General features: G+C 50.1%; 7 protein-coding genes across 7 annotated transcripts; 6 read left to right on the top strand and 1 right to left on the bottom strand.

Annotated features, from left to right (window-relative positions):
- Positions 1-593: 593 nt before the first annotated feature.
- POJ06DRAFT_266594 (surfeit locus protein 5 subunit 22 of mediator complex-domain-containing protein) lies at positions 594-999 on the top strand (the record flags this gene model as incomplete). The annotated part of the gene is made up of 3 exons (XM_056189165.1): positions 594-642; positions 694-758; positions 826-999. 3 exons carry the CDS (start codon positions 594-596, stop codon positions 997-999), a joined length of 288 nt encoding a protein of 95 aa, XP_056045436.1.
- A 2,045-nt stretch (positions 1,000-3,044) lies between these two features.
- POJ06DRAFT_74682 (uncharacterized protein) lies at positions 3,045-5,045 on the top strand. Its single transcript, XM_056191499.1, has 3 exons — positions 3,045-3,863; positions 3,917-4,364; positions 4,422-5,045. The coding sequence occupies exons 1-3, from the start codon at positions 3,112-3,114 to the stop codon at positions 4,836-4,838; spliced, it is 1,617 nt and encodes a 538-aa protein (XP_056045435.1). The 5' UTR covers positions 3,045-3,111; the 3' UTR covers positions 4,839-5,045.
- A 207-nt stretch (positions 5,046-5,252) lies between these two features.
- POJ06DRAFT_193758 (general substrate transporter) lies at positions 5,253-6,785 on the bottom strand (the record flags this gene model as incomplete). The annotated part of the gene is made up of 1 exon (XM_056184925.1): positions 5,253-6,785. The coding sequence occupies one exon, from the start codon at positions 6,783-6,785 to the stop codon at positions 5,253-5,255; it is 1,533 nt and encodes a 510-aa protein (XP_056045434.1).
- A 645-nt stretch (positions 6,786-7,430) lies between these two features.
- Positions 7,431-9,742, top strand: POJ06DRAFT_207459 (glycoside hydrolase superfamily). The gene is made up of 3 exons (XM_056185388.1): positions 7,431-7,679; positions 7,734-8,154; positions 8,205-9,742. The coding sequence occupies exons 1-3, from the start codon at positions 7,572-7,574 to the stop codon at positions 9,461-9,463; spliced, it is 1,788 nt and encodes a 595-aa protein (XP_056045433.1). The 5' UTR covers positions 7,431-7,571; the 3' UTR covers positions 9,464-9,742.
- A 2,829-nt stretch (positions 9,743-12,571) lies between these two features.
- Positions 12,572-14,793, top strand: POJ06DRAFT_207455 (Cupredoxin). Its single transcript, XM_056185387.1, has 3 exons — positions 12,572-13,060; positions 13,110-14,454; positions 14,515-14,793. The coding sequence occupies exons 1-3, from the start codon at positions 12,800-12,802 to the stop codon at positions 14,661-14,663; spliced, it is 1,755 nt and encodes a 584-aa protein (XP_056045432.1). The 5' UTR covers positions 12,572-12,799; the 3' UTR covers positions 14,664-14,793.
- Positions 14,794-15,803: 1,010 nt separating this feature from the next.
- On the top strand, positions 15,804-17,780 carry POJ06DRAFT_294625 (uncharacterized protein; the record flags this gene model as incomplete). The annotated part of the gene is given in 13 exon segments (XM_056190478.1): positions 15,804-15,974; positions 15,994-16,019; positions 16,048-16,091; positions 16,128-16,184; positions 16,241-16,259; positions 16,338-16,563; positions 16,593-16,658; positions 16,974-16,977; positions 17,036-17,133; positions 17,202-17,272; positions 17,292-17,384; positions 17,418-17,514; positions 17,579-17,780. 13 exon segments carry the CDS (start codon positions 15,804-15,806, stop codon positions 17,657-17,659), a joined length of 1,053 nt encoding a protein of 350 aa, XP_056045431.1. The 3' UTR covers positions 17,660-17,780.
- Positions 17,781-19,359: 1,579 nt separating this feature from the next.
- Positions 19,360-20,444, top strand: POJ06DRAFT_74627 (uncharacterized protein). The gene is made up of 2 exons (XM_056191498.1): positions 19,360-19,445; positions 19,502-20,444. The coding sequence occupies exon 2, from the start codon at positions 19,679-19,681 to the stop codon at positions 20,195-20,197; it is 519 nt and encodes a 172-aa protein (XP_056045430.1). The 5' UTR covers positions 19,360-19,445; positions 19,502-19,678; the 3' UTR covers positions 20,198-20,444.
- Positions 20,445-21,212: the final 768 nt, after the last annotated feature.

The following is a 21,212-nucleotide window of genomic DNA, read 5'->3' as shown; positions in this document are numbered from 1 at the left end:
TAATCCGCAGATAATCTATTCACATTGCGATCGATACTTGTCTCGGCTAATACATGATCTCTAGGTTTAACCGCTGTCATCACCGCAAGTATAATCGGCGTTTGTCCTTTCCCAGGCTTATTGGCATAGCTGGTTGGCGGGGTCGGAGAGGAAGACACGAGCGCGACACAGTTCTTGTCAGAATGAACTGCTAATGCAGAACAATTTTCCTGCTCTGTCTAACGAATTTTTTCTCTCTGAAGTCTGAACCCGTAGTTGCTCTGCCGTGTATTCTACGAGAAGCTGGAGATAAATATAAAATGACCAAACCGCTTCCATTTGCAAACCCCATCGATTGCTCTATATGGCGATACGAATTTGATCGCAATCCAGCCTATCGCCGTATCATACGACAATCCCAAACCTAAATCCGCAGAGAACCGACAGTCCTGTCGACGAGTAGATTTGGCGGAGTTCCTTTTATCCGGACGGTCCAGGCTTTCTATTCGTCGACATCACGTGCGGCCCCGGAGTATGGATACTATGGATGGCCGACGGTTCGAATCGACGGTCGCCCACACAAACCATTTCGCGATTTGGTATTTTTTATCGCAATGTCGAATCCGGCCCAGCAATCGCAACAACGAGCCCTCACAATCAATCGTACGTTATCCTAAGGCACTCACGCGCTCCACGCTAACTCAGTTGGCATAGAACGGATAAACGAGGCGGCAAATACCATCGTGCTCGAATACTCGGCCATAATCGCCCTCGCACCGGTCCGTATCCTGGGGTTTGGCGATTTAATCACTTGACACCAAATTTACTAAATTCTTTGGCCTCCAGGTCTCCGGCAAAGATAGAACGACTACCGCGACCGAGGCGTATGAAATCGAGTGCCACGCGACGTCGATCGTGCGCGCGATCGAGGACCTGCTGATGGTCTCGCGCTCGCTCAAGGAGTCGTGGATATTGGGACAGGTCTCGTCTTCTTTCCAGGTCGGCGACGACCAGACTTGACCGTTGCTCTCTAGGTCAATATACAACGGGATGGGTTGAAAACAAAATTGGAGTCATGCGGCGTTATTTGTTCACAGTTTTGTCTACGAGCACAAATACTATTGAGCGCTTGAGCTTACGTGATGCGTTTCTGGCGTAGAACAATAAATAACACCGATCTGGTATTTACCAAGCACATTCGCGGCTCCAAAGCTGGGTCCCGCCTAAGAGTAAGAACCCATACAATTGTGAGAGATGCTATTGAACCTGAAAGAATCTTTGGTGGGTATTGGAGGGCTGACGGTATGGTTAAACGCGTCTCCTCGAATTGTTCCCACTTGGATTTGGTTTACTGGGATGTCCACAGCTTGACATAACAATTCCCACGATTTTCAGTGGGTACTCGCCATATGACGGACTTGAACTGAAAGTGGATTCAACCCAAATTAGCACCATTGTTGGCGTATATCCGACTGTCGAACCGGAGAACGCATACTCGATCCTGGTATCCTGGCCACAGACCTCGACATTAGATTTTTTTTCAGGAGCGACGGACAAGCAGAGGAATAAAAATCTGTCATCTCGCCGGTCCCAAGAATACGTCACCCCGACAAAATAAACGCGAGCTTGTTCTGGCTAGTGTTTAATAGAGTGCTGTGGAGTCGATCGTCCAGGTCGTAACGAAACAGTGATCCACGGAAGTATTGCATTCTATCTATGCCTTCGTGCATGTTGTAGACAACCAGTTAGTCTCTTTTAAGAGATTGTCACCTGCCCGTCTAATCATCCGTCATACCCGCATTATCGTCTGTTGCACTAAACGGAGTCGCTTACGTCAGAGTCGAGTTCGGCGACCATGTCGGCCCATACCATCTCAGTACACTTCCGTCAAAATCAATCTGGGAGGATCTGATTTGCCAGAATGTTTCGCGAGACGCGTGAGAGGCGCCTCATGAAGTATCCGATTAGTCCAACCCCTGTAACAAATTCCAAACGGCAACCCATGCCAATTCGAAGCCAGCATTTACTTCGGGCTCGTATGCCACTGGACGCTTTCGGCTGCTCGCCCACGACTCACGAGGCTATTGAGACAAGCCTCCGCAGTCGATAGCCTCCGCAGTCTGACGATATCCCATGCAACCTTGACAAAACTCAGCCTCCATGCACTCGACCGGGTCCGGCCCTTGAGAGTCTGGCCCATCATATCATAGCGCTGCGAGATGGCGCAAACCGACAAGCCTCTCAAGTCCGGCCACTACGACATACGACTAGCTGTTGAAACCGACCCTGCATAACCCGCGCAGGCTCAACAACAATCACGCAGAGACAATGTATTTCAAAGTCGGGTGCGCGAACGGGACGGCAAGTGTGTGATCACCGGCGTCGTCGATACTGAGGCTCTTCGGGATATTTGGCGTGGCTTCAAAACCACCCACATCGTGCCGATCTCTTGTCGAGATTACTTCTGCAGTGTGGACTATCTCGGTGGATTACGAACGCGATGGACGAGCTTGACACGGGGATCAATTCGTTTCAGAATGGAATGCTCATGGCAGTCCAGGTCCATGAGTTGTTCGCCCTGTGCCGTCAATCCCAGATGGCGGGTAAAAGATAATTTGTTTCGAGAGGGATACTTTCCAATAGAGGGCAGGATGGTTTACCCCGTCTGTCGCAACCGGGCCGATGACCAGAGTGCAAGAGAGCAGCTTTTACGCTGACACCTTGGGCAGACGCGCGATGATACCGTATACGGACCAGATGCGAATGTGGATCGTGAGCATAAATAGTAAACTTAGACGGGTTCATTTCTCACCGAGCGGCTTTGCCAGGCTCGGAGATGTGATAATAATGGATATTAGCGACGTAGAGCTCTGACGTTGGCCATGCAATTCCGACCGCGTGAATGAAAGAGCTGATTATATTATGGTAATGAGACTAAAAGATCCCAGAATATTTCCCCAGTAGCACCATGTGCCCCATCCGCGACCAACCACTCTGCATGGTGCACTGGGGTCGACATCCAGCTTCTTGCGAAGGGTTACTAAACCCTTTAACCATGCTTCCCCAGATCCTTACAACGTTCCCACAAGCGCAACCACTCCCTCGAGGAGGATAGCGGCCTGAGACGCCAAAATGAAAACGGCCTGTGATGCATGCCGACGAAGAAAGGTGAAATGTGACGGGAGGTACCCTTGTACGCACTGCAAGCTTGTTGCATTGTCGTGCACATACTTGGCCGTTCCTCAGCGCAAGGGCCGGCAAGGCGACAAAGCCAACGTGATCTCAGCTCTCCGCGCTGCTCAATCCAATAATGCGGCCCGCCCAATTCAACTGGATCGATCAGGCTTGGAAAGTGCAGGTGAATTTGCGCGGAAGCCCGGCCTGTTATCTTCAGAGACCGTTGTCGGCTGCACCGAGTTTTTCTTCACGAGACTACATTCAACTCTACCAATTCTGAACCGTGAAAAGTTCCAACGGGATGTAATTCTGATGAATGATTCGATAGAGTCCTATTGCTTGGTTGTCTCGTTTTGTGCATTTGTGATTATCCAGACCGGCGGGGTCAAGCATGCAATCTCTGGCGCCGACGGCTCGCAGCTGGACGCCGACATCTCTCACGGCCGGGCGTTGCTAGACGAAGCGCTGGCAGCTCGTCGACAACTAGATATTCTGGCGGAACCGATGTTTGAAACTGTTACAATATCCTTTTTTCTCTACTGCTGTCACGTTGGTCTCGGACTACAACGCGAAGGGTGGTTTTTCCTTCGCGAGGCTACCACATTGTACTCGACTCGGACAGTCAAATCAGACGACACTTCTGAAGAGGCGCTGTATTTGGAAACCCTTTGGCAAAATCTATATTGGCTGCTTCTAGTGTCCGAAAGGTACGCATTGGGCCGTCACTTCAGCCGGAATTTGGCTCGCTAACGCTCGGCAGATCTCACGCTATTAGACGATATCGGCCAATAACGCTGCAAATTACGTCGGAAACTCTCCCGCTCAATGAGAACTCGAGTGAAGTCAGCGCTGGCTTTCGATATCTGGTGGAATTGTTTCGACCCTTTGACGAAACATTTATGGCTTTGTGGAACAAAGCCGATGCTCTATGCTTGCCGCCGTCTCTTGTCGCCCTCGAGCAAAGGGTGCTTGCGGCAGTACCAGCGTCGGCTGTAGATCTTTCGGATGACCAGACTGCAAACTTGCGTGTCTCTCAGCAGTGGCTCCGAACTATGATCTGGCGTTTGTCCACGTCGTTGGGATTTCTGTCCAGCAGTTCCATCAATGAGTGCATGACCTTCCGGTATCCACTGCTGATTGCCAGAGATCTGACACTGTCCACGTTTAAACTTCCGCAACAGAGCATGGAGGTTCACGGCATTGGATTAGTATGTTTGGAATCCTTGTGTGTACGAAGACTGTAGCTGCTGACCGCGTGTGTGTAGACTGAAAAGGTATATGATGTAGCATGCACCCTTACGGACGTCCTGTCGTGCATTCCGTCCATAGAAGCCAAGACGTCATGCTTTGAGCTCGGTCCCGAAGATTATCTCAATTATTTCTTCTCTCTGATCTACAAACTCCGAGGCGGCAAGTCAAGGTTCCTACCACTTCTCTTGAGGATTGTCAATCAGACACTGCCGTCTATGATCTCCCCCATCACGCGACACCTACAAATTCCAAGCCCCGGAATCTCGCAAGATGGAGTCCTGGCGACCGATCTGAGGTTTGGTTATGACGAGACTATGTTTGGGTTCCATGACACGGAAATGAACTTGTGGCTCGAAAGGGGAAGGATCAGTACCGACGTCAGAGATCGGGTTGAACAGCGCGACATGCGGACTGATCTTCATGCTACATAAGGTGGAGACGATCGTGGTTTCAAGAAATTCTGCATGTTGTTGTGTTCTGAGCGGCGTCATGACTATACGGCACAATTGCGGACACAGTCAGGCGGATATGTCCATCTGGGGCAGAATGGATGCCGTCACAGCATCGTCGGCACGCGTTCCCATGGTTCCCCAACCATTTCTGTGGAGTGTCCGGTCGTGTTGGGCTATCTGCTCTCGGCGAGGTCATGGCAGTTTCAAGGCTCCTCGGCAGACTCAAACCGCCAATTCGTATTTGGTAAATAAAAGTGGTCACAAGATATTCTCTGGTTTATAGATCATGTAATCCTACTACAATACATCCAAACTAACTCCAACGACGGCCAAAGGCAACCATAACTATCTACTCTCAAACAACACAGTACTTGCTGAACATCGAAGCACTAATTACTGTTTGTCGATTTTCTCCAAAGACACATCCTCCATGACCTCAGACGGGTGTGTGTACTGATGTTCTCCGTCGAACGGATCCACTTTTGTGGACTTGAACTTTCTGGCCGAGACTCGCTGTTCAAAGAGTATGTCGAGCTCGCTGTACGTGCGACCCTTTGGTTCGGGTAGTCGGAAGAACTCCCAGACCGCACAAATGAATGCAGTGCCAGCCCAGAAATAGGCAGCCCGGACGCCCCAGTTCCAGGACGTCGAGTTGAGCTGGTAGTTGGTGAGCACGTTGACGACGATGTTGCTGATGTTGTAGCAGCTGCGGGCCAGCACGAGGGTCTTGGTCTTGAGGCGGGTCGACGATATTTCCGTCACGAGAGAATATGAGATGGGGCCGACGGTGAAGTCGTAGACAAACGTGAAGACGATCAGCATGGCCCCGACCGCCCACTTGGCGCTAGTTGTGTCTGAGAAGCCAAGACAGCCGACAATGAACAAGATGACGAAAAGTGTGCTGACACCGGTGAGATGCAGCGTGCGGCGTCCGAAGTGAGGCATGAGGAACCAGGAACCCATGGTGCCGAGGAGACCGAGACCGAGCTGGCCCATAGACATGTCGAACGAGTGCACAGTAGGGAGACCGGCCTGGACCAAGAAATAAGTTGAGTAGCCCATGATATTTTGGCCACAAAGAGTCTGCACGATCCAGACGCCGCAAACAATCTCTGTCCGGCGGAGGTCGATACCCTTGAAACAATCCCAATAGGAAGTGCCAGCTGAGAGCTCCTTCTCGAGCTCGTTGGTGTGCTCGATCATAGCGATGGTATCGTCAATGCTGAAGTTCGGATCATTACCTGACGTGAGACGCTGGAGAGCTCGCCTTGCGCCCTCGTGGTCGCCCTTTCGCACATGCCACCACGGAGACTCTGGCGCGAAAAGGCAGCCAATCAAGATGGGAAGCGGCCAGACCCACTGAATGGCAAAGGGAATTCTGTATGCCCATTGATCATGGCGTTGGACGGCACCGCGATTAACACCAGCGGCAACAAATTGGCCAAACACCCAGCACATGTTGATATATGTGGTCAAGTAGGGTCGCAGAACCACGGGACAGACCTCGGACGCATAGGAGACAGCCAGGGTTTGGAATATCCCCCATTCGATGCCGCAGAGTACTTCACCGACCACGAGCGTCTCGACGTTGGGTGCGAAAAACAACACGAAAATGAACGCCACCATGGCAGTCAGCGCGCCGACCATGGTCTTGCGGTATCCCCAGCGCTCTGATACCACACCATTGATGAGGAGACCAATGACCTCACCGGCTCGCGCACCGTTCGAGAGAGCAGACTGCCAAGATGCCGGGACCTTGTATGTTCCGTTCGGGGTCAGCCTGCCATACTTCTGGTTAAAGGCAGGGGACGCGTAGAGGGACCCTAGCAGGGCTAGATCGTAGCCCTCCATCACCAGCGCGGATGAGAGCAGGACGGACCAGCCGATGGCTTTAGGATAAAGGCGAAGGCCGCGGGCGAGCGTCATACTGTGCTCGGCGTCCGAGGCATGTTTCGCTGCAACCGCCTTGGACGGTTGCAAGTCCTTAGTAGCTTCTTTTGCAGAGGAAGAGTCCATGGTGAGTGAGTGGTGTGCGAATAATGACACTCAGGATTATGGCGCCGAGGACTGGTATTTATCTGCGGAGTAGAAGTCCTCGATCTACAGGACTCTGGGGTCCTCCACGCTGAGGGGGGACTGGTCCGGTCCGGGGAGACGCGGGGGACTTTGCGGGGCAGCGCGGCGACTCGCTCGAGCTTAATCTTCGGACGGAAACGCGCCACACCCCAGCCACACCTTGCAATGACACCTGACATGTTAAGAATGCCCAACCCATTCCTGGATGCTCAGTGAACTCTCATTTAATTGTTATTATGACGCAGAATATACTAACACCAATTATAGTTATCAAATACAGAAAAGTGGGCACATAGCAGTCATAGATGCCAAAAAGCAGGTGTGGCGGGGGCGGACGAGTCTACGCCTCCGGCCGGGCCGCTTAATTCTGACACCTGCAACATTGCTTTGGTGTGGGTCTCGGAGTTTGTGCGGCGCTCTATCGGGACCGCAACCACAGCATAAACTCGGGCTTGAGTCGGGCCTTAGTCGGCGGCGATGCGGCGGGCCGAGTATGGCGGCCAGGCACGCCTTTCAGATGCCTCTGTTCCCCCACGCATTCCGCATTGTCGTTCCACCTCGGCGACTTTGCTCGCTCCGAGATAACTCTCCATAAGTGGTAGTTACACCGAGACACGCCATATAAAGCTCCCCGCAATGCCCCGGCCAAGCAGGATCTCGGCACCAACAACAGCTATGTCTCCGCATTCAGTGAAAACAGGACAGTCAACGGCGACTTGGTGGAAGGATGCGACCGTCTATCAGGTAGACACTCTGAAGCTGCTCACCTTGTCGCATTTCCCCGCTAATTAGTCTTAGGTCTACCCCGCCAGCTTTAAGGACTCCGATGGTGATGGCTGGGGAGACATTCCAGGCCTAATCTCGAAGGTCGACTACCTCAACGATCTCGGTGTCGATGTTGTGTGGCTGTCGCCGATGTTCGACAGTCCCCAGGAAGACATGGGTTACGACATATCCGATTATGAAGCTGTGTATCCGAGGTACGGGACCGTTGAAGACATCGATGTGCTCGTTAAGGCCTGCCACGACCGCGGCATGAAGCTCATCCTTGACCTGGTTGTCAACCACACGTCCACCGAGCATCAGTGGTTCAAGGAGTCACGCTCCTCAAAAACGAACCCCAAGCGTGACTGGTACTTTTGGCGACCTCCCAGATACGACGAGCATGGCAACAGACTCCCGCCTACAAACTACCGAAGCTACTTTGCCGATAGCGCCTGTAAGTTTACTCGTAGCGACACGACGAGACTCTCGCTAATACTTGATTAGGGACATGGGACGAGACTACTCAAGAATACTATCTCCACCTCTACGCCGAGTCACAGCCTGATCTCAACTGGGAAAACGAAGAGACTCGTAATGCGATCTACGACAGCGCCATGCGCTTTTGGCTTGACAGAGGCGTGGACGGCTTCCGCGTCGACACTGTGAACAAGTACAGTAAGCATGTTGACTTCCCGGATGCGCCAATCGTCGACTCGTCAAACTTCATCCAGCCTGCTACACATCTCTATTGCAATGGCCCACGCATCCACGAGTTCGTGCGGGAGATGCACGACAAGGTCCTTAGTAACTACGACGTCTTCACTGTCGGCGAGCTCTCCCTCACTCCCGATCCCAAGCATGTTCTCGAGTACGTCGGGGCATCCGAGAAGCAGCTTGACATGGTCTTCCAGTTTGATATGATCCATCTCGGCATGGGTCACGGTCTCGAAGACAAGTATGAGCCTACAGAATGGAAACTGTCCGAGATGAAGCAGATCATGACCAAATGGCAAAAGTTTATCGAGGGTAATGACGGCTGGACGACTGCATTCTGCGAGAACCACGACAACGGTCGCGCAATCTCACGATTTGCCTCCGACGAACCCGAATTCTGGCAGGCGTCTGCAAAGATGCTGGCGATTTTCATGGTTACTCTGACCGGCACTCTCTTTCTCTACCAGGGCCAGGAGATTGGCATGATCAACATGCCGAGTGATTGGCCAATCGATGAGTACAAAGACATCGAGGCTCTTAACTATTACAAGGAGGCTGAGCGATTGTCAAAGTCCAGCGATCCGACCCGCAAGGATCGCATTATGCAGGGCTTGCGGAAGATGGCGCGCGACCATGCTCGGCTGCCTATGCAGTGGGACTCCACACCAAATGGTGGTTTCACCACTGGCATTCCCTGGATGCGAACACACGACAAATACAAAGAAATCAACGTCGCGGTCGAGGAGAAGGATCCCAAGAGTGTGCTTTCGTTTTGGAAACAGTTGCTTGCTCTGCGAAAGGACTATCGCGACTTGTTCATCTACGGTGTCTTTGATTTAGTCGACCCCGAAAACGAGGACACCTTCATTTACACAAAACTCAGCACCGACAACCAGGTTGCACTTGTCGCTCTGAACTTCACAGCGGATCCCAAACCGTTCACAGCGTTTGAACGGTCCAAGAAGATGAAGCTGCTTGTCAGCAACTATGATGATTCGGAGCCTGAGACGTTGCAGCCGTTTGAAGGTCGCGTGTATTCGAACTTTTAGATTGGTTATTTGGTTAGGTCACGGAGAACAATATATGGCATACATGGTTGATAGGATACAGATACATGGTTTTGGGAATTATTAGATTTGTGGTGGTATACCAAGTTTTCGGTGAGCGAGTGATATATGATATCTATTTCATGCATTTCATACGGACTCTATTGCCTGCATACGCCTGATTATTCACAGCTGGCAGTCAAGACAATTGGGTCAGGGTCGGTAATCATCACTCGTCTTGGCCTCTAATTTAGCAATCTGACATAGAGTAAATATTGATTTTGCCTGTAAACAAAGTACCCTAACTGAATAACTGATTATGCTTCGAATCTTCACGAGAACAGCTGTCTGCGTTCGGAGCCGGGTTGCGTCCGTCTCGTTGTCCAGAAAAGCGTCTGAAAGGAGCTCCTCGCGGTATTTTGGAGTCTCCTCAACTGCGAAGCACTCGCACGCTACAAACCGCCGCCTATCACGGCTTGTGTCGGAAGTTTATAGTCTTTGAAAGTACTGGCTGCGTTGACCCGTTTTCTTGGCTGCGTTGACCCGTTTTCTGGTGTGAGCTGACGCCCAGAATTGTGATCCTGATCGTCCACTGAACACGTGCCATCAGCACGACATAAACTGCAAGTTGACATCGTTTTTCATTATCAATTGTTTCCGCACACGTCACCACTTGTTTCCTTTGTCTGTAACTAGCAACTCTCTGGATTCTGTCGACTTCCTTAACGAGGTAGGCAGGCTCACCAACAAAATAGCTGTACTGCTGGAATCACTCTAGGAATAACTCGACAGCATATACATCGACGTCAGGTGCCCCGAGCACCCTTCCTCTTTTACTTCTTGCGGTTAGGCACCTGAGAACCGAAAATTGAGTGCAGCAACCTGTCTAAGTGCAAACTCGGCCGTCGTCGATGCAACTGCCATGACGTAAGGTCACAAACCCTCAACGTCTTAGTTAGCATCACGACACCCTCGATTTTCAACACTGGCAGGTGGTTCGCGTCGATCTCCGGAAGTTGCTACTCTCGGTGACTCGGTGTTGGCCGCGTACCTGGGTATGGCTGCTCGTACCGTGGATTCTGGGCACCATGGTCTCCGAAATGCACGGCATCGTGCCTGGCTCGGCTGCGTTTGAGCAGATGATGGACGGCTTCGATCAGGGTTCAAGGTCGAGTCGGATACAGTGGTTTTAATTACTTACCTTACCTTCAGAACCGCAACGATAATCTTAGCTCATGAGACTTCCAACACGCAACTCGAGGGATACAATCCTCGTGGCGAACAACCAGCCGAAGAGTCGTGGTCGGCCTGGAGTGGTCGAGTGGACCGGAGATAGTATATATGCGCCAGCGGTATTTGGAGAGAAAGGCCCAGAGGGGCGCTTCCAATCTTCCGGGATTATCAGGGAGCCGCAAAGTAAATCACGATCGTGACAGACCATGCGAAATGCTGCTACAGGTTATGTCATATGTGTTGTCCTGTCGGTGTTACCCGGCAGAGACCATATTTGTAAATTTGTTTTCTCTCTTCTTTTTCCTCTTTTCTCTTTGTCGATACTATATTTTATAAAGGTAGTTATTTAGTTGTCGATACACATTTTCCCTTCCTCATCGTAGGATCCTGACAGGTTACTATGTGTTTTGTCCAGGTTCGGACTCTATTCTCAATAAGCAGGGGTGAGATGCAACGCAAGATCAAAGGTTACTTCAAGTGTCCGGAAGCATTTATCAAAGACTTCGAGCCGATCATGAGGGAGTCGCAAACTAAATCAGGATTGTCACAGACGTAACGACTGTTGCATATAGAGTTGTTCGCTAGATATTATAGGATATATGATATGTAGGAATGAGGACATAAGATAGGAGATAGCGGAGCTAGATGTTGTATAAATTGAATAAAGAAGATCCGCCATTAGCATAGGTTGCAGTATATCATCAAAAATCAACTTTTGATCAGCTATCTAGTATTCTTCAGGATTCGGCCGAAGTATTCGTCGACAATATCGACATCTTCCTGTCTCGCATCCCTGCGATCGTCGCTCAACAATAAGGAGCTTCGTCGATGGGAACCTCGAGTCTGAAATGCTTCACCGTTGCCTGATGACTTGCTAAAAGTTGTCGAGGAATTTGGGTGCTTGTTGAAAGGGATGCTCCCTACTCTTCGTATTTAGAATCAGGGGTTTCAAAAGGAACTAGTTAGATAGTTGCTTCCTGATGAGGTATTGCGATTGGCTCATATCGTCGATTGTTTGTTCTGTGCTTAGAGTTAAATCTCCGCCAGTATGTACAAGGGCAGCGCTTTGAAAGGGTGGTAGTAAAACTAACCGGTCATCGGTTCGGGATGCCAGTCAGCCCGTGTTAGCACGCTATTAGCACCGTAACAACAGCGCTCTCGAACTAGCATTTGTGTTGTGTTTGCATCTCAGACTCGTCTTGAAGTGGTGTAGCGGCTTGGATAACTCGGCGTGGAGGCATTTGGATAAACTTTTGCTAAGACGAACAAACGTGGACGCTTAACTACTAGTTCTACGAGCTCGGCATGGCGAACCGCCGCCTTAATGAACTTACTTAACTAAGATCTCAGTCTAAGCCAATGGGCTCCTGATAATAGCTTACATCTCACTGCGGACACTCGTGTTGATCGTATATCAACTCAGCGTCAGTTCAGCTCTCACTACTCAGTGAAGGTCCGACGAAGCCTCCCTATTCCACTCCAGTGCACGGTGGCTAGCTATGTGACGAGCATGCCCAGGCGAGAGCGTCTCTGGGCAACTCTAATTAGAGCAGGCCACAGGAAGGCTATGACAATTATCATAATACAAAAGTCTCCCAGCAGCTCTTGCCCCTGAGGGCTTCATTCTTGGAGTGATGCGCGGCTTGAAGATATTACGGTACCCTATCAAATCCGAGTTCATGATTTGCATTTCGCAAGAAATGGATTAAGGAGCCTCCGAGTTGGACTCTGATGCTGTTGACTGGCGAGGTGCTATTACAAATACTGCGTGGGGGAACTCCGGCAAGTCAGCTTTCGCACTCCGCAGTCTACCCCCGTAGTCTCCCCACTCCTCCAGAACTTCCTCCCCCCCTCCCCCTCCCCCTCCCCCCCCACACACACACATCTAACAGTCGACCGGTTGAAGTTAATTACACTGCCGGGCGACCAACCCCCCGCTTTTTGACTCTGCATGATTGTGGGGTAGTTGACTTGAATGCCAACAGATTGATTGGCTTGAGCTTCTTGCGCAATTCACTCCACGACAGATATGTGATTCGCGCATATATGATATGAGAGGTGGCTATCACCCGGTCGAGGTCGCATTATCAGCGACTGATCGTCCCTATGTTTTCCTTATTATTATTGATTGGCGTAACCTTACTGACTCGAGGGGTTGTCGCTGATTGCCGACTGCATTATCATGACGAATCCTTCGTCCCTGACATCGTTTTACGTGTGACGGCGGGAAATATTTCAGTGGCATGCTTGGAACGTTACTCTGTCGTCGTCAACGGAACGTCTCCTGGTCCTGAGATTAGACTCCGCGAGGGGAAAACTTCATGGGTCCGCGTGTACAATGACATGCACGGAAAGAACCTCACCATGGTACGGTCCCTCAATAGATTGAAATCCAAATATTGATGTAGTTTGTTAGCACTGGCATGGGCTCAGCATGTCAGTCTCGCCATTTTCGGATGGCACTCCGCAAGCTAGTCAATGGCCGATCGCGCCTCAGCACTTTTTTGACTATGAAATACACCCCTGCATCGGACAGGCGGGAACGTACTTCTATCATTCTCATGTCGGGTTTCAAGCCGTTTCAGCGTCCGGACCACTGATAGTTGAGGATCAAAAATTGCCATATAGGTATGATGGGGAGCGCACGATCCACTTACAAGACTTTTTCCAAGAGACAGACGGGAAAATTGAGAGCGGGCTAACGTCGATTCCGTTTGCATGGAGCGGGGAGACCAATAACGTGCTAGTTAACGGGCATGGGCTGCCACTTGATGAGGAGAGTCGAAGCGGCTCTTGCTCAATGGCCAAGATTCGACTAGAGCCCGCCAAGTTATATCGAATTCGGTTCATCGGAGCAACAGCTCTATCTTTCGTTTCTCTTGGCTTCCAGGGGCACAATAACATGAGTATCATCGAAGTGGACGGAGAGTACACCAAGGCACACAATGTGGACTACTTGCAGATAGGACCCGGAGAAAGATTCAGTGTGTTATTGAAGAGCAAAAGTCGGAGGGAGCTCAAGCGAGACAGAGCAAACGGGATCGATCAATATTTCCTTCAAATTGAGACACGGGAGAGGCCAACTTCGATGCGGGCATACGCCGCGCTGATCTATGCCGGGGCAAGCTTGGAAGAATCCCCAGTGCCCCGCAAACCGCCTCTCACGCTGCCTACCACAACGCTCGGTTGGTTGGATTACAAGCTGCGTCCATTAAAGCCAAATAACTTCCCAACCCTTTCAGAGGTAACCAGAAGAGTGACAATAACAGTCGAGCAGGTAGTAAACAATTCTATAACGTGGAAGCAGAACGGCTTCTCCTGGACTGAGAGCTTTCCCAAAGCACCATACCTTGTTCTGCTCTATGATGGGCAATATTCGATGTTTCCGTCGTACGAATCGGCTATTGCAAATGGCGGGATGGATAACCTTACAAGAGCCTTCCCAGCCAAAATTGGCGAAGTGTTGGAGATTGTCATACAGAATACTGGGTCAACGAGTGGAGGTCTTGATGTGCATCCATTCCATGCACATGGTGCTCATTATTATGACATTGGAAGCGGGAACGGGACATACGATGTTGTGGAGAACGAGAAGCTGCTAAAAGGTATCGAACCTATTAGGAGAGACACAACAATGTTATACAGATATGGGAGCACCACGATGCCTGGCGCTCATGCGGGCTGGAGAGCTTGGAGGCTGCGCGTAACTACACCTGGCGTTTGGATGATTCATTGTCATATTTTGCAGCACATGATCATGGGTACGACAACAGTCTGAATGTTGGCAAAGTTTCTACTGTAGGCTGACAGATGCGTTTCAGGTATGCAGACGGTGTGGGTATTCGGCGACCGCGAAGAAATTCTTATGCTCCCATATGATTCGGTCAAGGGGTATTTGACTTACGGGGGCGATGCCTACGGAAACGCAAACCGCTGGCCCAAGTGTCTCCATCGATGGGAGCGCGACTAACGCACCATAAAACTAAATTCCTGCTGCCATGAAATGTTTCGCGGTGCAATCACGAGTCTTTGGGAAAACCGAAAACTAATCCAACCATGCGCCGCTTGATGATCCAGAATTGACTCTAAAGTGTAAAGTGGAATAATAAAATCGTTCAAAACATGATCGAAAGAAATTGGCCCTTGAAACAAGAAATGCCTTCTCACTAAAGCCATAGAGAAGGGCAAAACACACCACATGGAGGGTAACATTATAATATCCCTGGCGGACTGCAACTCGGCAAAGCATTTGCACATCCTGCAGCATTGTATCTGTTCAGTCGGAGTCCAAGCGAGCGAGACCTGGCGCTCTCGGTTAAGAGCCGAGTCCTCTCTGCGGATTAGGGTAACATAGGTCTCGGGTTAGTTAGCCGGGGTTAGTTACAGTTAGGATCTGTGCAGGGAACGGTCGCAGAAAGCAGCGTCGGCAGTCCATCTTGGATTCTGACTTTCTGCTTGATTATTTCACGATATTACCTATATGTAAGCCTATTATCCTCATCAGCGCTCCGACTTACATCCCAGCCCAAAGCCTGCGACATAGTATTTCAGAATGAATTTTTAGGTTATCCATTGTTCGCGAACCACACGGATAAACTCCTACATCAGGATAAACTCCTACGTCTGCCACCAATTTCTTGTCCCATCCTGCTTCTTGCAAGGACAGTCCACATCATTACTTCACCGTCATGGCTTACTCATCTGTTTGTGGCTACGTTTGATCTGCCGAGAATATGGCTGGACACGATACGATACGATATCGCCGGGTTTGCCCAAATCGCATATCGTATCGCCGGCCAGAAAAGTCTGCCGATATTATAGCCTATTTTATCGCCCATTAGTCATTCCATCTCAACGCCTTTTATTTACCGTGATGAAAATCAAATGGAATCTCGGCGATACGATACGATATTCAACTTCAATATCGTATATCGTATCGTCTAAATTATCGCCAAGAACTTTCCTCTGGCGATATCGTGTCCAGCCCTAACTGAGAAGACATTTCTACGTCGGCATCTGCATGCTCTGTTGAAATTAGTTTAAATATGGCTGCTGTCACCATGCTGGAGTCCTCTCCTCGCATACATTTCAACTCCACACCGCATACCCAATGTTAGACGTCATTCGAGCAAGTTTCGGCGGAAATATCATCCACCTTCTCTCGGATGGTCGTCCGCTGCCGTACCCTGACCTGCAACCTGGATTCATTGTCCCGTCCAACTTTGGAGTTACAGTAACAGACGATCTTGTCCCGTCATCGACCTTAAGCAGCAACGACCCAGTTGAGGTTAGCTAATTAGAAACTCGATTATGATAGTGAATATGCGTCCTCATCGGCATCACCATTGTCGCAGTTACGTTGTTGAGTGGTACGGTCCAGATGATCCAGAAAATCCTCGTAACTAGTCCGACAGAAAGAAGATTTTCGTTTTAGCTGAAATCTGCATTTTCACATTTTCGGTTTACATCGGGTCAGCAATATACACTCCCAGTATTGAAGATCATGGAAGGATAGCGTCGTCGCGGTGCTTCCGCTTGCCATTTAAGTGGCAGCATATGGTATTGGGTACGGTCGCTATCGTCTTTTAGGTATTCATCATCTGCTAACAGTAATAGTCCAAGGATATTTGCCCCGCTGTCCGAGGCCCCTTTTAATTGGCCGAAACTGGATCTACACCCCGTCTTTGCTTTTGTTTGCCGTCCTTCAGATCCCCACCGCACTGGTCAAAAACATTGGCGGACTCATTGCAGTTCGTGCAATCACTGGGTTCGTCTCGTCTCCGCATCTCCCCAACGGTGGTCCGTCAATTGGTCATGTTGTCAGTATGAATAGCTTGTCATGCGTTTTGGCATTGTGGTCGATCTCTGCAGTCTTCGGCCCAGTCACCTTCCCTAGGAGGTGTTTTTTTCTCGGATCAAAGGCTGGCGATGGACTTTCTGGAGCTTGTCGTGGATTTCCGGGCAGGTGTGACGATCAGCGGGATGGCTTGCAACAATATATTTTAGAATATCAACTATGAGGACTCGGCGGGGGACCAGCGTGTCCTTATGTGCATTCCTGCGCCCCCCGTCCGAGCCTCTACAACCAATGAAAACTTTTATCATCAAAACAAAACTAGCCAATAAAGATAAACATATTACAAAGAACCAAATCCAAAACACCCGAGCGTCCGAGCGGAAGGAACGTAGCCTGAGATCCGTGTGCTGTTCCGGCGGAGGGCTCCGACGGTTCGGCGGTGGCCGTCAATAGCCGTGGCCGGTACGATACCCTCAGGAACAGGCGTGTTCCTGACAGCTGGCTTTTGTGTCCTTCCCGAGACTTCGGAAGCCTCGATCCTGCAGCGCGTGCTCGTCGACTTGGAAAATTGACGGGCGACGACAGATACACTACCAAGGCTGAGCAAGAGTATGCCGATTTTCCGTGCCCGCTTATCTACGCGGTGAGTATTCCTGATTCGAAGCTTTTCCACTTGTCTTCGTGGGGATTCATCGCTTCAGTCTCATCCAGACTGGATTGTCTTATTTCGGAACCATAATCGGTGCCTCCGTTGCTGCGATGCGTTATGCGCGGCCATGTACGTGGCCCGCGCCTGCAAAGAGGAGCGCCTCCAGAAACGATATTCCGATTTGCGATTTTTGCTGCCCCGATTCTGGCTGTGTCGTTGTTCATGTTTGGCTGGTCATACACAGCGTCCGTGCCTTGAATTGTTCCGACCATCGCGAGCGGTCTCTTTCTGTTGGGTGGTTACACGGTCTTCCGAGTCGTATTAAAGCACCCGCGCTTCCTGGCTTCGGTGCTTGCCGGTAACGATTTCTCCATAGTGAGTCACTTACAGAGACCAAACGCTGCTACTAAGCAAGCTTCGTGCCTTCAAACCTTTCTAGCTGCATTCAAACCTTAATGAACAACGCGCACCATGGGGACACAAATTTAGGCCGGGTAACAGACCGAAGGAGAAGACCTAGCACGAGAAGGTTAGGGTTATGCAGCCTAACAAGCCGCAAAAGTTCGGTGCACATGGAGGACGTCGTCCCCTAACTCTGGGGGCGAATGGCGGACAGACAGACTCGCCTGTTGCAAACTTGGTGCAGTACCGCACCAGGATGTTCTCGCCCCATTAATATCGCTGTCGCAGACAAACCCGCACTGCGAGCATCTGAGAACTTTGCTCCCACCAACATTGTTCTCATGACCACATCGTCCGCAGGTCTTGGTTGTGTGCGCCTCGCTGGCCAGCACAACATGGCACCAGGGGTACTCCCTCGCCTTGTTAAGAAGGCGCCGCTGGAAACGGTAGTGGGACCAAGTCATCATGTCTAGTCGTCGCGTCGCGTTGCTTTTGCTTTTGCTTGTCTTTTTTTGCGTTTGAGAGATGGGTGATTTGTTTAGTCTGTCTGATTTGTGCTGCTCAGCTTGGTAGCATTATTGTCACGTTCAGTCTTGTTGTCTCATTTACGCGCGCTGAGAATTGAGTGATTTTGTTTTTCGAAATTGCCTGTCCGCGCGCATCGCGAATGCGGCTCAAGCGGTGAGTCCGGAACAGGGCGTTACACAGATCGGATGCTTGTTGCGCGAGCGTCCGTCGCACGTTTCCGCGGCGCGTCAACAACGCGTCCCTGTCTCATCCACAATTCGCGAAACACTAAACGTCCACAGTGGCCCAGCTGATATGGAATCCTGGAGACAGCGCTTTTTCAAATCCTCTAGAGGGTTTGCCAATAGTGAGTGGTTGTTCGCGTCATTGCGGATCAGGAATCCGACACTGCCGGCTGCAAGACGTCTCTGTACTCCAATTCAGTGTAACACGATCGCGCTCGGACGTGGATTCGCGCCGTAAACAACAAATTAATTAATTAATTCGAGTGCTGACGGCGCTTGCCAAGACTCTGGAGTCGCACAGATCGGATGGTCGTGGTCGCAGGTTCTGTGCTTCTCGTCTGGTTGTAAATACGGCCATCTTTCCCGCTGCTGCTGGCCCCCTTCCTCGTCATCGTCTTACGGGAACATACTAAGTCGCCTGGTAAGCGACACAGTCTGCAGACAGCCAAGAGGGGAGCCTGTAACTGGCTGAGATCCTCTTCGACCACAAGCGAGTATACTTCAGAATTCCTACAACCTGGTCATTTGGCTAACATTAATACTCGACTATGGGCAGGGGGGATAAAGTATGGGTACGGGGGATAAGAGGAGTCCTGACCGGCTCCTCTTTAATTCGACATGCTGATTCGCCTCGAACAAGGTCAGTCCAAGGATGGCGAGATCCAAGCCACTGGGTCACTACCAGTTCGGGGACGCGTACTCGAATGTGGGCGAGGACAGCCTGGATCCAGCTGACCAATACGGTGAGAACCAAGCCGTGGTAGCACAACTGGTCCGGCAATACGTTCTCATCTGGGGGCATGAGGGGAGTCCTGACGGACTGAGATCCTCTCTAATTCGAGTGCGCTCATTCGCCCTGGAGCAAGGCTAACCAAGGATGGCGAGATCCAAGCCACTTGGACACTACCAGTTCCGGGGACGCGTACTCGACTGTGGGCACGGGGGATAAGGAACGGTGTTAGAATTTTCTCTATCACTATTATGTTCCTGTTATTGGTCTATGTATTTGTATATGAATATATACATACATATGAGAGGCCAGCTTCTTGGAGCTGGCCGTTGTTGCTTGTGACCCATGGCAGGGCGAAACCACCAGACATTTTTGTTGTATTTCTTGCTAACTTTGTATGTCTGGTCGGCCGTCTGATACAAGTAAGTGTGCATTCCTGTCAGGTAAATTGGATAACCCTAACCTTCTCGTGCTATAGGTCAAGGAGAATGCACCACATGTATATTTCATAGGCATGTCCTAGGCTAAGCTACCTAACTCAAATGACTGTTGCACTACCGTACTTCATTTAATCTTTCACCTACGGTATTCAAAGTGAGCTACATTTCTGCTTTGCAATGTTCTGTGGTCATTGCCCGAACCACCACTAATAGTGATGAGTCAGCTTTTCACCATGGCGATTACGTATTTAGGAACAACTCTCATAGTCGGGGGAACAGGAATGCTGGCGTCCGCAACGCGTTGGTTGGTGGACAGATCAGAAAGAACAGTTGTAGCATCACGCAGGGCAAACCAATTCACCTGTGACGACGCTCGTTTCGTCCCTGTAAGCGCGGATTGGAAGCATCCGTCGTTTGTATCATTGGTCGGGGAGGCTATTAAAGAGGTTGGTCCCATACAGCAGGCACTGCTGTGGCTTCACGATCCTGAAGTGATAATCCCTTCACTACTGCCATTGCTTGGCACAGCGCGAGTGGTTTTGGTACTTGGCAGTCGTCAGGCCCAACCAGCGATTCCACTGGATGCTGCACGCTTTACAATTGTTCGTTTGGCCAGCGTAACGACAAGTTCTGGTCGCCGCTGGCTCACGCATGATGAAATTAGTGAAGGTGTAATAGCTGCACTACAAGATGGCCACTCGCGCATAATTGGTGATATCGCCGGGTTGCAGTAAGCAGAAGGACACTTGTTTGTCGGTCCCAACCGGCCACTTGTCTCTGACACAAGATTTCTGGTCGAAACCGAATAGACTTTTGATTATTTTCAATGGCAACTACTCCTGGTGTAAACTTACAGCGGACAATGCTCAGTTCACTCTCACGAACCGACGGTACGACTAAATTTGGCTCAAAAATTAGTTTAAAATCAAGTACTGCTGGACAAGATACGATATCATATCGCACATCGAGCTTGGCGGTATTATCGCCTATTTTATCCCCCACCTGGTGATATTGTATCGCCGTATCGCGTAAAATACGTTACGATATCGCCAACCGCGCAAGGACAAATATCGAGATTACGCTGTATAAATTAGGGTTTAGGGTGTCTCCTTTAAGGTTGAGGAGGATTTATTAATGTGCTTTCTAATCTATCCCCTTCTGGGGATTTTGGCGTGCACTTAATGACTAATTACTTAGTATTGCTACCTCAGGACCCTTTCTTTGCCATTACGAGGATAACGTGAAATCTGGGCTATACGATACGATACGATATTCGACATCAATATCGTATAAGTTATTGTATTCCCATAAGTTAATTTGATATAAATTGGTTATTGCCAGGATATAATCAAGAAAAGCACAACGAGTGATTATGAGATTACCTTTAGATTATGTAATCGTGTGTGGGCTTAAAGACAAATAGAATTCAATATCGGAATACACGATGTGCAGCATGCAATAAGTGGATATTAGGTTGCTAACAGACATTGCGACAAATGGCCGAGCCCTAGCCCGAAGAGCATGCGGCGTAAAGATTCGCCGGGCCAAAATTCCGCTTTACTAATCTTAAGTGGAGTAGTTAATCGTGCGAGGCTTCCGTTTCCAGCTTACACAATTATTTAAAGCTGACATTGGCATGTCCTGCGGTGGTAAGGGGGCAGCCCCTATTCACGAATTGTCGGTTTCAATCATCGGTCGGCCGGTTCAAATTGAGCCATTCTCACACTGCGCGATAAGATTTATAAAGAT

This window comes from Lipomyces tetrasporus (assembly GCF_029532465.1).
Source record: "Lipomyces tetrasporus strain NRRL Y-64009 chromosome Unknown POJ06scaffold_3, whole genome shotgun sequence".
In the NCBI taxonomy this organism is placed as follows: Eukaryota; Fungi; Ascomycota; class Lipomycetes; order Lipomycetales; family Lipomycetaceae; genus Lipomyces; species Lipomyces tetrasporus.
Note: the sequence above shows the minus strand (reverse complement) of the source record. Positions and strands in the feature narration are given on the sequence as shown.